Genomic DNA, 13838 nt, shown 5'->3' with positions numbered 1-13838 from the left:
CACAAAGATAGATTTTTTTTTTATAAATAAGAAATTTATATTTACATGGATGATAAACAAGAATTATTGATAAATGGATAAATATATGCACACGAAAATAGGTGATTATAAGCTTATAGCTCTTTGAGGTACAAGATTCCAAGAGCAACTACTATGTAAAAGTATTTTAATTGTTAAGAACACACTTTTATTGTAAAAATTAATTACTTTAGTGGTTATGTTTTTTTTCTTTTTATCATTGTTTGAGAGTTTGATTTTTATCATCAATAAAAAGTTTATATTTATTTTTTCGACTCGTATATAAAATTCTCTATGTACCAAATAAAAATAACATATTTGAGGTGTAAAATAGAAGTATGACATTTGGAATACTTGACAAGTCAATCCTAGAGAAGAAAAGGAAAAGGAAAAGGAACAAAACCTTTGAGGAAAATTATATTAGTATATAGTATAAAATTAAGTGAGGTGGTGTCTTTTTCAAAGAGAAGTTTGATTTTATGCAAAAACTTGTTGCATTGTCCCACTATCTAATTATTAAGTATTTGGCATATGAGAATACTCCTAATGGGCAGTAGCTAATGTCGCTTGCCTATTCATACACAACACAAGTCACTTTCTATAGGAGCTTGGGTTGTTTATAATCCCATCTTTCATTGTCCATCCACTTAAATATTGATTGATTCATGAAAGGTATTTCTTGACAATAATGGAAACTTGCTTTTATCAATTAGGAGACATTTTTGGTGTGTTTGGGACATTTTTCTTGGTGGGCTATAAAATAATTTTTATAATTTATTATGTCAGTTTTAATTATGTTTGTGTTATTAGTAATTGATCAAATAGTTCACGTTGGAAATAACTTTTTTCAAAAAACTTGGGTATCAAATTGTTTTAACATTTAACGTTGTATTAATAAATATATATTGCTTGTTACGTTATTGTTATCTTAAGATCATGTAAATATAGTTCTATTAGTTAGAAAATGAATAGTTGTAGGTTGTTATGAAGTTCAACCTATAATCTAAAAAAACTTAAAATAATTTATATTTGTAGTTTTTAAAAAAAAGTAAAGCTACTCTTAAAAAGTAGCTAGTTTGAAATAAACTTATATGCCATTTATTTTCTTTACTTTTTTATTTTTGTTACATCTTCTATTTTAGGTTGTCCATCATATAATTTTATATATGCAACATCGATTTTCTTATTTCTTAAACAACATTGACAATATCTTTATTTTGACAACTGGTAGTAATTATAACAAATCTTTACCATTAAGGTAGTAGTATGAACCCTTTTGACCCACATTGTACCCTTTTTCAATAAAATTTCACAAGCATTTCAAGACAACAACTTTATTCCAAAGCACAATATTTTTGAAATTAAGCCCGCCCCCCCCCCCCCCCCCCCCCCCAAGGCAGATTTGAGACCAGAAGACTATAACTTTGCGAGAAGTGGTATCCCTTTCAGTCCAAAGGAGGAACCTCTATAGATCATAATTCATTTAGGAAGCTTCTTGGGAAGACAAAGGATTTGAGCCTAAAAATTCACAATACTACCAATAAACAATTCTGACAAGTTATACTCGTCCAACATAGGAAAGAAGCTTAGAAGTCTAAGAATGAAGTTACATAATAATATTAATAATCTTTCATCACAATCAGCAAAATTGAGTTTTTGGAGTGTAGAATATACCAAGGTATCAAAAGGAAAAAGTTTCTTTTTTTTCATATGCTGGAAATCAAGTAACATATTCAAGTCCTCCGTATTCACCCAACCATGTAAATATTGCTTGAACTCATTTCCAGCTAAATTGTTTTTAGACATTGTTAAATGTAAATAAAATCAATATCGACTTTGCAGAACAATAATATAACCTCCCACCCTAGCACAATAACAAAGAAGAAGAAGCTCACATTGTGGATGCTTAAGTTTGCTAATGACTTCCATAAGATCATGTGTTTTGGAAACTCTCTTTAAGGACAGGGATATTTTAGGTTGAAAAACGCCAGCCTCGTTACTTCTTGGATCCTCATTAGGACAGAAAATTTTTGTCTTGTCCTCATTAATAAATCAATTAAGAGGCCTCTCATCTTTTCAAATAGTATGTAGGGTCTTAGTGACCACAAAACTTTCATCATCGAGGTATCATTCTTGGATGTTAACTTACAAGATTGTTAATTTATAAAACTAAAGGATACAGAATAAGGGTGAAGAGTAGAATACCTAATTGATCTCCTTGTTGTACACGTTGGAACGATTAGGGAGCAACGTCCCGAAAATACAATCTAGCAGGATGAGAATAACAAAACTCCACCCAAGAAGCAAGACAATGGTCCTAACCTAGTTTAAACAACACAACACTCCGGTCAACAAGGTTAAATGCATTCTTTAAATCCGGCAAAAAACATACCAACAACATCATCTTTGCATTCAACATGCCTATTAAACAGAATGAAGTATAGCCCTATCCTTCTTTGTGTGTCAATACCAGTCTAAAATTTCTCACGATAGACATTTAAGGATTTCCCAATAACTCAAGTAGTAATCTTAAAAACAAGCCTATGCCATACCGTACCAACGGATGACGCCCCTAACGTGACCAAAGAAATTAGAGGATTTATAGTTATATACTCCCCAAGATCGATGAGAGATTTCCCCTTAGAAAATAGATTGACTATCCTAATGATATAACACAATAAGTCATTAGCAATCGCGAAAAGTAGCACATCTAACATATCCAAAAGATGTTGATGTCTAAACCCTATTGACCATACAAGTTTCCTTTCAAGAAAGCTATAAGTCCTACTCAACACCAAATCTTTGGTCATAAAAAGTGCCTCCTTATTAAGAGGAATAGACACTACAAGTAAAATCTTTTTTAGTGACAGTAATATAACCAGAGGGGTGAAATGGTGTTTTGACTTTAGATCTTAAAGGGTGTCAAAAGAAAAAGGTGCTACACTAGATGAAAACAACACCTTAATGGTGACTAGTAAAATGCCCTCGCTCTAGTTTACGTTTGCATGAATAAAAGATTTATTTCTTTAAGGCTTCTAACGTTCTTAGCATTGACAAAAGAGAAGACACCTTAGATAAACGATCTAATATCAAAGAAACTTTGTCGCTGGGTACCCTACACCTAGGAATGGCACATGAAATGCAATCAAAATGACAGTGTTCCCTTACACCCCCCTCCATTTGGATCTGATTTAGGAAGGAATATACTCAAAATACAAAAGGACAAAATATGAAGTTGCACCCATGCAAATAAAACACTCGAACATGCTAGGACCACATCAAAAACATTAAGGAAAACCCTAGCAAAACCAAGCCACAGTCTAGGAGGCTCATAGTCCGAAATGGTTTTGAATCACATTTTTAAGAAGGTCAACATTAAAACCAGACGAGGTGCCAATTGAAGATGCCAAGGAACCTTGCCGACCTCACAAGACAAGAAAGTCAGGGGATTGATAGATCGTTTATCATATGGGAAAGGGCAAGGGTCACCATGTCATTATCATACTTACAATTCTTACTTAAGTGAGTACAAAAACACTCACCTGGAAGTCAAATACCTGCTTTTTTAAACGTTACATCCAGAGATGAGAACAAACAAAGGTCACTCACAATGATGAGACCATGACATAAACTAGAATAATTAACATATGAATAATTCTAATGCCTAAAATCTTTTATGTTATCATAATTCATAATACTAATTAATTTAGCAGTGAAATATTTGTACACTTATTAGTGTCAACTATTCGTATTCATATGGACATTTGCATAGTTTATCTTTGACATGATAATCCAAGATACAATTTAATTGTCCACATCATTTTCTTGATATTTGTGCAATTACGGAGTGTTGCAATGTCAAGGCCATAAAAAAGTCATTATGTAGATTGAATGGCAATCTTAGATAAATGAAATATCTTTGCTAAAAGTTGAGCTTATTACCACTCCTTCTGCCTTAGTTGGCCAAGAATAGCCCGTGCCACGCATGAGCTCTCCTCATCACATTTTACTTACAACCACTCGGGCCTCAACCTTCCCTGCGATCGGGCCGCCTGAGTTCGAATACCGTCCAAACCAATTTTTAATTTTCCAAATTTTCCCCTCTAAGATTGTAGAACTTACTGAACCCTAAAATAAATAAAATCCTCTAAACCAATTAACCAATCCTCATTTTTGCATACTTCTTCCTTCCCAAATCTCTCGACTATTTTTCATTCCATCGCCGTGAATTCCACCCTTCTGTTTCTCCGGCGACTTTTCCCTCTTTTTTCGCCGAGTAATTTTCTCTCTTTCTCTCTCTTGCGTTCTTATTGATTTATGATCTGGAAAATTAGAGTGTATTCCGATCTAGGTTTTTGATCCGAAATGGATGATAAAGTTTTATTGATAATATCTTTTGTTTGATTATTCTGTGTAAATTTGATTTGAAAATGATTTTTTTTGTTGGATTCGGTTTGATTACAGAGAGGTTAGCTGCGAAATGGCTGGAGCTCGATTAGTTCAGCAGATTTTGAGGAGGAACCTCCAGTCTCATTCAACTGTAATTATCTTTTTATTTTTTTCTTTAATTGTTCTGTCAATTGTGGGGTGAAAATGTGCTATTTTGACTGCTTTATTTGTGTTAATAGTTTAGGTTGGTGTTGTGATTTACTCTTGTTGATTTAGATGAACAAAGTTAGCTTTTGTGGTCTATGAGTTTTTCTAGGTTGCCAGAATGTTATGTTAAGGATGCAGCGATGTTGAACTTTCACTGTTACTCGATAATATGGTCTATGAACCCGAACATTTTATGCGTCAATACTCAGGAACTTTCATCTTTTTTGTTGGTGTATTCCATATTATATATTGTAAAATTTTAGTTAACATAATTAGAATTCTGTTGATTAAAACTCGAGCTTCCTCCATCAACTATAAAAAATATCTGATCTATTGATCTACAAGTTGATGATCAGGTGAAATTTCGCTCTTCATTTTTGCAAATCAATATCTATTATTAACTTTGGTCTTCATATGACACTTTGTCTAATTACAGAAACATTATTATATGTAGTGTTACTTCGTTCCGATGTTTATCGATTTCTAAATTTTCTGGATCCCAAACTGTATCTTCAATAGGTTGTTTTGATTGATTATTGTCGTTTTTTTTTATTTACGTTGTAGGATGATGCTTATGTTTTATAATTTAATAGTATGGTTAGTGATGTATATGGTCTTTGTTCTTACTAGAAGCACATATTGATTGTTGGTATCATACTGGTCACAGATCTTTGTAAGTAGGTGGCTCCTCTTTGTTACTTGTTGAAACTATTCCTTTTTGCTTAAGGTCACCCTATAAGTATAAAACAAATACTTCAAATCAATCGACCACCAGTGCTCTTAAGTGCTAAAAATTTCAAAAACCAAATCAACTTGTAGGGTGGACTCCTTCCTCAATTAAATCAAAATAAATACAAAAATAAATTTGAATAGAAGATATAGTTTACTTATGTTTTTTTGTATGTTTGGATGAGATTATTTTGCTGATTTTGGGTCTTTGTGCTTTTAGTTGTCGTTGACTTTCCAGTCTCAAATTTTGTCGCCCACTAGGTTAGGCTCAAAGAACAAAATAACATAGTTAGCTTACGCTGAGTACACAAATATATAGCTTAATTTTGTAACTATATTATATTTATATATAGTTATTTCATTCAATTTCATTGTTTTGATTATAAATCCTAGGAGATAGATTAGTGTCCTAGTAATAGCTTAATTTTCCTCATAGCTGACTAATTGGTTGTAAAGGTTTGAGGTCCTCACCGCAGAAGTTTAGCACTTGCAACTTTGCAAGCGTGCCAAGCTAGTCTCTCCATATTCGCATGTAGCCTAGGGTTCTTATGACCAAAACACACTCTCACTCAAGTTCATAAAAGAATACCATCGCTTTGGACCGATACTTTTCGTCTGGGTGTGCTCGCATTTTGCCCCACATAGGTAAATTGACACGTTTGGTCCCACTGGAAAAGCCCGAACACGTTCGGTCCCATTGGAAAAGCCCGAAGTACTGTAATTCTAAAGTTAACATTCCTTTACGACCTCGACCTTGAACTGATATTATTGTCTTTTTGTGAAAGTTTTCGTTTTCTTGTAGTTCTCTACATGTGTTTATGTCTTTTAATAATAATTCTAGAACAATATTCACTCTCTTGAGTTCTTTATTTATTGCTTGAATTAAATTTTTTGATGATATGGATTCATACTTGACTATAGTCCCTTTATTATTAAGTCTTTAACATTCAAATCATTTCTTCATACATTCTATTTATCCAATACCAATTATCTCAAATATCAATTGTTCTAAGTACTTAATTCAATGTTTCTTTTAAATCCTTCTTCTATGTCACATACTACCACTAATATCATACACATACTAGTAAACAAAATAATACTTATAATTTCTTTCATTTTCTCGCAAATCGTGAATTGAAAATTTTTTAATTATGGTTGGTATTTTTGAGAAGTTTTAAGTGAATCTTGTATTCAAAAAACGAATTTACTAGCAAATTATGGAACACTAGTCCTAAGTAGGGGTAGGCCGGAGGGGCCACCACCCAGGGCCCAATTTTTTAAGTCAGAAATTATGTGTGTATAGGGGCCCATTCAGGATAGTAACAAGTGAAGAAAGCACCATAAAAATTGTTCCAATAAGTGAAAGGAGAAAAATCGTTAAAGAAAACTTCAAAGACACCTTGGGAAGTAAAATCATTCGACCTTTACTTTTCGTCTTAATTTCGAGGAAGAATGAGTCTCTTCATTTTCATTCCTCTTTTACTTTGGAAGTTCATTGGTTTCTCACTTCCATATCAAAATTAACTCCTTGAAAACTTAGCTCTCTCCTTCTTGAAAATTAAAACACATTAACTCTCCTCTCTACATTTTAGGAGATATGAGGGGTTTTAAAAAATTACATCTCTCTTCTTGAAACAACCATTTTTTTGAAGAAATCCTTGGATCTAAATTAACCTTTAGCTTTTTCAACATCGATTTTCTTCAACAAGTTTTTATTATTATCTTGTCAATGTGTTTGGTAGTATTAATTCTGGGCGATTTATCTTTGGTTTGAAAACACCTCTATTCAGTATCAATCTTGGACTCAATCCATCTAACACGATTGATTGGTGCTCGGGGAGAAGAGAGGCGATTTGAAATCTTATGGAGCAGGGGAGCCCAAAACCTTGATCCTATCTATCTTGAAGAAAAATGAGAACTAGAAGTAACCATTAAAGCTCATATATGTATGTATGTTTGTGTTTACTATAGTACTATTAAATGGCTAAGTTCACTGTTCGTTTCTTCAACTTTGATTTCCATATTCCAGTGGCATGTAGCTTATTTGCTTAGTCTAAGCTGATGAACATCTACAGACTACTACCATTATTTGCATATGTCATGTCACTATTTTTTTTTTTGGTTGTTTTAATTTTTGAGTCATGTTTCTATCAATTTAATTGTATGTTTGGGTGTATGTAATTTGGTATTGTTTGTATCAAAGTAGCAACACCTAACGCTTAACCAAGCTTGCTTTGAAATATTCCCCACACTACATTTTGTATAGCTTTTATCTTTATGTTTACGTTAAATTCATATTACTTGAATAAATCTTTTCTTTTAACTCTTATGACTTGTTTGGTTGTTGGTGCTTAATGGTAATAAAGAAAATGAGTTTTTAGTGTAAATTTTTATAATGAGTATCATGTCATTTTCATAAAAATTAGCGGTGGTCAAGGGGTTAGATCCCCATTTTGAGCCCTAAACCGGCATGTTTTTATAAGGGCTCTGTAAAGGTTGGGTTGAAAATAGGCAGGGCTGAAAACGAGCTCTACTACATTTGAAATGGAGCGGACTATAAAAGGACTTAATAAGAGCTGAAAATGTGCTTTTATTAACAGAAAAAATGAGCTCTACTACAATTATTATAAATGACAATGCCAATGAGGATTATTAACGTTTCTACAATTTAATTATTATAAACAATAATTTAATTATTATAAGGGAAAAGTGTCAAAAAATACCTAATAAATTTTTTTTTTCTCAAAAGTACCTAATAAAAAAAGTTTTGTCAAAAAATACCTAACAGAGTTTTTTCTTTTCCAAAGAGTACCAATTAACGTTTTCCTTTAGTTGACCGTCAAATTTAACGGTTGACTGGTCAAAATTGAAAATTCTTCTTTATCTTCAATTTCTTTTTCAATTCAATTTTCTCACTTGTTTTCTTCCAATTCTTTTTACTCAAAATCGAAGTTAAATGGGAAAAGAAATTGAAGATGAGGAAGAAAAATTTTTGATTTTGACCAGTCAATCGTTTTATTTAATGGTCAACTGAAGAAAAACATTATTTGGTACTCTTTGGAAAAGAAAAAAATTTTGTTAGATATTTTTTATCTAAACTTTTCTTATAAGGTACCTTTTGGGAAAAAAAATTTTATTACATACTTTTTGACACTTTTCTCTTGTTATAAATTGATCAATATGGATAATAATGATTTCTATTTATGAAAACTAGCCGGGCCAACCTTTTCAAGCCCGGACCAAATAAAGCCCAAATTAAATTTTAAAGGCCCTTATTCGGCCCGGACCATAATTAATTAGGCCCTGCCTTGCCCGTATTCGGCCTATTGAACACCCCAATGGTGATATAACTTTGATCACAAAAAGGTTTTTTTGTTCACAAATTTCATTAACACCTAATACCACCTCTCCAAATGGTAATACAATATGATGAATTTTGTAAAGAAAATGAGATGATTGAAGCAGGAGTATGACTATCAAACTTGAAATACAAGATTTTCCAACCTAAGGTACACTAACTTTACATTACCATTTTCTCCATTTAATATCAATCACCAAATGGACCGTTAGAGTTCTAGAGATTAGAAAATATGGGAATTCGACAGAAATTTTTCTAAATATGTATAACTGGAATATTAACGATTGAATTGCTGTTGGGGCGTGTGCAATTGTACTTGGATGCCAGTAAAAAAGAATAAATAGAGGAAGTATGTTTTAATATATTTTTAGAGGGCCTGACATTATTATTTTATCCAGGGCCTCTATAATGTTAAAGACAACCCTGGTCGTAAGAAGCTGTACTGGTAAATTAAGGTTATCTTCTGATGGAAGTTATGCTTCTTGAACCGCAATAATCCTTACTTCTTTCACTATTGTGAGTTGATGACAGTTTTGAGATGATGGATGTTGGAGATGGATTGTTTTTTGGAAAAATTATACATTTTCCATGCAAGTTCTTTGCTGGTCAAACTAACCTTTTTGCTTGGAGGCAATTATTAATGCATTCCAGAAGGTTTTGGTACATATAAAATTATATAGATATTGGGTATGTAGAGTTTTCTTGCGAGTGTGCTTATTTCGGGGGGTGGGTGGTTGTTACTGATTTATGATCAGTTCATTGCAATGTAAAGGATGTGCTTCGTTCTCGTTTTGATTTGATAAATTAATAGTGCTTAGCTATTTGTCACTCTATGGTTTGCCGACTGCAAAATTTTCATTTATTAATCAATGCGATCACTGTATGTATTTTTATTGCGGTTTCCATGTTTGATCAGGCAATTCCAGCTGTATCGTCCATTGCAGCAAAAGACCAAGACAGCTCTGGTTCAAAAGTGCTGAGAGCGTTTGCTCTCCTTGGAGCTGGTGCTACAGGTCTTTTGAGCTTTGCCACTGTCGCATCTGCAGATGAAGCTGAACATGGCCTGGAAAGCCCAAATTACCCTTGGCCTCACAGTGGCATCCTCAGTTCATACGACCATGCCTCGTGAGTTCATTTCGCTTTTCAGAATGCTTTTTATTGTTTTTGTTTTTCAATTTGTGGTTGATTAACAGAAAATTTGTCGATGTATAGGATTCGTCGTGGGCATCAGGTCTACACTCAGGTCTGTGCCTCATGCCACTCAATGTCTCTGATTTCATACCGTGATCTGGTGGGTGTAGCATACACAGAGGAGGAGACTAAAGCTATGGCTGCTGAGATAGAGGTGGTTGATGGACCTAATGATGAGGGTGAAATGTTTACTCGTCCCGGAAAACTCAGTGACAGATTTCCTCAGCCATATTCTAATGAAGCAGCTGCTAGGTTTGCTAACGGTGGGGCCTATCCTCCTGATCTAAGTCTTATTACCAAGGTATTTGATTCGTTTCAGATATCCCTTGAACATATGCAGTTGTTGCGGGATAGGTAGCGTTGGCTATATGTTGACCTTTTATTTTGCTTTTGCAGGCACGACACAATGGTCAGAATTATGTATTCGCCCTTCTTACAGGCTACCGTGACCCACCTGCTGGTGTTTCGGTTTGTCCATCTATCTTTAATATCATTTTAGTCTGGTGAACATTATGCAATAACTGTCTAGAATTCGGTTGATCAATAGCTAGATTTTCTACTAGAGTTTTATCAGGCATATAGCACAGTATAGCCTAACAGGGGAAAACAAAAGATCAGTTTGTATCTTTGTTTTCTTTCCTGCCAATGCTTGAGACATGGAGTTGAAGCTTGTGTCTTATTTGCATTTCTTTGTAGCTTAACATCTTCAGAGTTGCTCTGTGTGAACTTCTTACCTGCTGAGACATGCTCTGCTGAAGTGGAAAATTGAAAGTGTACAGGCTACTATGGAGAGGATTATGAATTTATGATAGTGTTGGGAATGGGATAAAACAAGAGCGTAAAAGGGCTAAATTTTCTCTTGGGGTTGATACAAATGCTTAAGTGTTAGATTTTTCTGATAAATGGAAAGGAGTTGAGTGATTTGCTGGATTAGTTGATTAGAGAGAGGATAGTGGGCCAAAAAAGGGAAAATACGAAGATGTATGAAGCTCACTACAAATGAAATTGTTTTTCTCTCCTTGGATAAGTAAAATGCGTTATTAGTGACCAAATGAAATTGTGTTTCAATCCTTGTTCAAGAAAAATGCATCATTTTTTAGGATTGTTTCTGAATGTCTAGAAAGAATTTGGCTGTTGATCCGCCTTGAAATGTTGGAGAAATGTGATTCCACATTTCCGCCACCTGCTGATGTATTTTCTGAATCGTAAAACTTATGAACATATAGATGCTTTTACTCCCATCATGTGTTCTCCTAATTGCATCGATTATAAGTTGTTGAGGGCTGAGGCTCTTTTCATACTCTTTTGCCTTTTATATCTATGGCAACTAGTAGCAGCTAGAATATTACTGGAGAACAATGGCTTTCGGAATTAGTAGAATTGTACCAAAAAGTGTGATACTTATTGAGTACATGTATGGAAATTTATAGAAAAGCCAAAATTCTGAAATCATTAGTTTTTGCTTGTTTGTTTATTTACTGAGAAAAACTATCAAAAAATAGTAAAAATTACCTAGTTTTTCATTTGGTATCTTCAATTACACTCTTGTCATTTTAAGAGAAATCAGTAGTAGTGAATTATAAGTACTTAGTTTTTCAGAATTTGTCTATTAGTGTTATTTTCCACATATTTTTGTAAATTTACTTTTCCAGTGTTTTCACTTTTAACTAACAAACATATTAAACCTGAGGAATCCATATCTTTCATCACTTTGTTTGGTTCTCATCATTAAGATCAAGTTGTCAAACACTGTAAATCATTTTATGGAAGAGTTTGAAGAATTGTGGGAAGCTCTTTATTTGCGGAGTGCAATGTTAGGGTTATCTTTGTGCTTTTTTTATAAATTTAAAAGTATGAAATCACGTGGTACTCAAAATGGATTTTTTTCCGTCAATTGTTGTAGAGTTGTGCATTTTCTGGTTTTTTTTCTGATTAAATGCATAGTTGTCCTATCAGTATTGTCACCAATGTCATACAAAGCATATGATAGGTCCAGGTTTCTTAAGGCTATCATCTTAGTTTGGTTATGTATTGGTATTGTCATGCTTAACCCCTATTGTTTTGAGTACTTATCATCGTTTATTGAGCCTTGTTCACGGTATTGTAGATCCGAGAAGGGTTGCACTACAACCCATACTTCCCTGGGGGTGCAATTGCTATGCCAAAGATGCTCAATGATGGTGCGGTTGAGTATGAAGATGGTACTCCGGCTACAGAAGCTCAGGTAGGATTTTTACCCTTTCCAGAATCTTGTTTGCTTGTACCCGTGATAGTGAACATAGAACTTTTACATTGCTGTGTGGCCATGTTTGCATGAAATGCACTCAAGTCTTTTGCTATTGAGTATTGATACAGATGGGGAAAGATATTGTTACATTCTTGGCATGGGCAGCAGAGCCGGAAATGGAAGAGAGGAAGCTGGTATGCAACGTTCTTCATAGCTTTTCTTAATGGTTCAATCTCTTGACTGTCTTGCTAATCTTTAGATCCATATGCAGATGGGATTCAAGTGGATCTTTGTACTTTCTCTGGCTCTACTTCAAGCCGCGTACTACCGACGGTTGAAGTGGTCGGTTATCAAGTCTCGTAAGTTGGTCCTTGATGTTATCAATTAGAGACCGACCCTTTTTTCCCTGTATTGATTGTGGTTAGTTTCAAGTGGAAGAATAATGTTTCATCGGATATTATATCGACTGCCATGGCTGATTTGCTTCAATGAAGTAGCTTGGGGCGTTATATTTTGATTGCCAGGGAAGATAATAAACTTCCCCACATAGTAGATTATTCTTTGTTATAGACTATTTTGATTGTACTTCTGCATGTTCAACATGTCCATGTGTTATTCGTACGTTTTGGCGCCATATTACTGCATGCTTCAACTTTGTTTAGCCAATTTTGCATCTGTAAAACAAACTGTTAAGAATAAATCTGAAGAACTAAGGCTATTTTCGGTTCTTACGAAACTGAAACTATTGTGAACTTACGAAAGTAATTCATTGTTTGATATATTTCAGGGGTGTTTGATGTCTTTTTTATTAGCTTTTGATTTTTGATGAGTCAGAATAATTAATAAAAGTGTTTGTAAATGACTTTTAAGCTAGCTCAGTCAAAACCAAAAAGTTACTCTTTGCAGTCTTTTCATTGGTTTTTGGGAGTTGGCTTAATTTTTTTTGTAATAAACAATTAACATCTAACAAATGTTTTTTTGAGCGGGTCATTGATAAATACAAAAATACAATGGTATTTACGATAAAAATATCATATTCTTCATTTGTTTTGCACTTAGTTTTTATTTTGGATTGTCTCATTAATTTGTACTTTTTCTCTTTTGATAATGATTTTCACTATTCTTTTAATTTTATTTATAAATTTAATTTTTCCTTAATTTCATTAATTTATTTCATGATCCCACTTGATAAATCAATTATAAGTTAACATTTGCACTCGTATAAAAGCAGTGCAAATCCAATGGAACAGAGTGACTATCTATTTTTATAAGATAATGAAAGAATAGATAAAGCATTAGACCGTTGTTAGTTTGATACCCAACAGGGACGCACATTTTCTAAATCCAATTGGTGTGTTTATGTTGTAGCAGTTAACAAACTAATTTTTACAATGATAATTGAAAACTTTACCACTTAATGAAGTCTTTAACAGTGGATCTGGCAATAGAGTATGAGTTTTTTTATTTATGGTGGAAATCTTTGTTTAGCTTTTCTGTCTCCCAAGTCTACCTCAAAAGTCCAAAAGATAGTCCCTAAAACAGTATTTAAAATTAATTATTTTGATAACCATTTTCATTGGACTTTAACAACACTTCTATTTTTTATATCCTTATAAATTTTGAATGAAAATATCATTATTAATGACGAATTTAAACGTGCTCTCATCTTAAAGTAACAGAGAACATGCACAATCCAAATGTTTCTCCATACAAACCTTT

At 33.4% G+C, this 13838-nt stretch overlaps 1 protein-coding gene across 1 annotated transcript; it reads left to right on the top strand.

The window, feature by feature from the left end:
- The first annotated feature begins 3951 nt into the window (after window positions 1-3951).
- Window positions 3952-12855, top strand: LOC130798667 (cytochrome c1-2, heme protein, mitochondrial). The gene is made up of 8 exons (XM_057661758.1): window positions 3952-4294; window positions 4483-4558; window positions 9618-9826; window positions 9914-10193; window positions 10289-10360; window positions 12000-12116; window positions 12248-12313; window positions 12391-12855. The coding sequence occupies exons 2-8, from the start codon at window positions 4499-4501 to the stop codon at window positions 12505-12507; spliced, it is 921 nt and encodes a 306-aa protein (XP_057517741.1). The 5' UTR covers window positions 3952-4294; window positions 4483-4498; the 3' UTR covers window positions 12508-12855.
- The last annotated feature ends 983 nt before the right edge of the window (window positions 12856-13838 follow it).

The sequence above is a fragment of the Amaranthus tricolor genome, chromosome 13 (assembly GCF_026212465.1).
Source record: "Amaranthus tricolor cultivar Red isolate AtriRed21 chromosome 13, ASM2621246v1, whole genome shotgun sequence".
NCBI lineage: Eukaryota > Viridiplantae > Streptophyta > Magnoliopsida > Caryophyllales > Amaranthaceae > Amaranthus > Amaranthus tricolor.
This window is presented reverse-complemented; position numbering and strand designations above follow the sequence as displayed.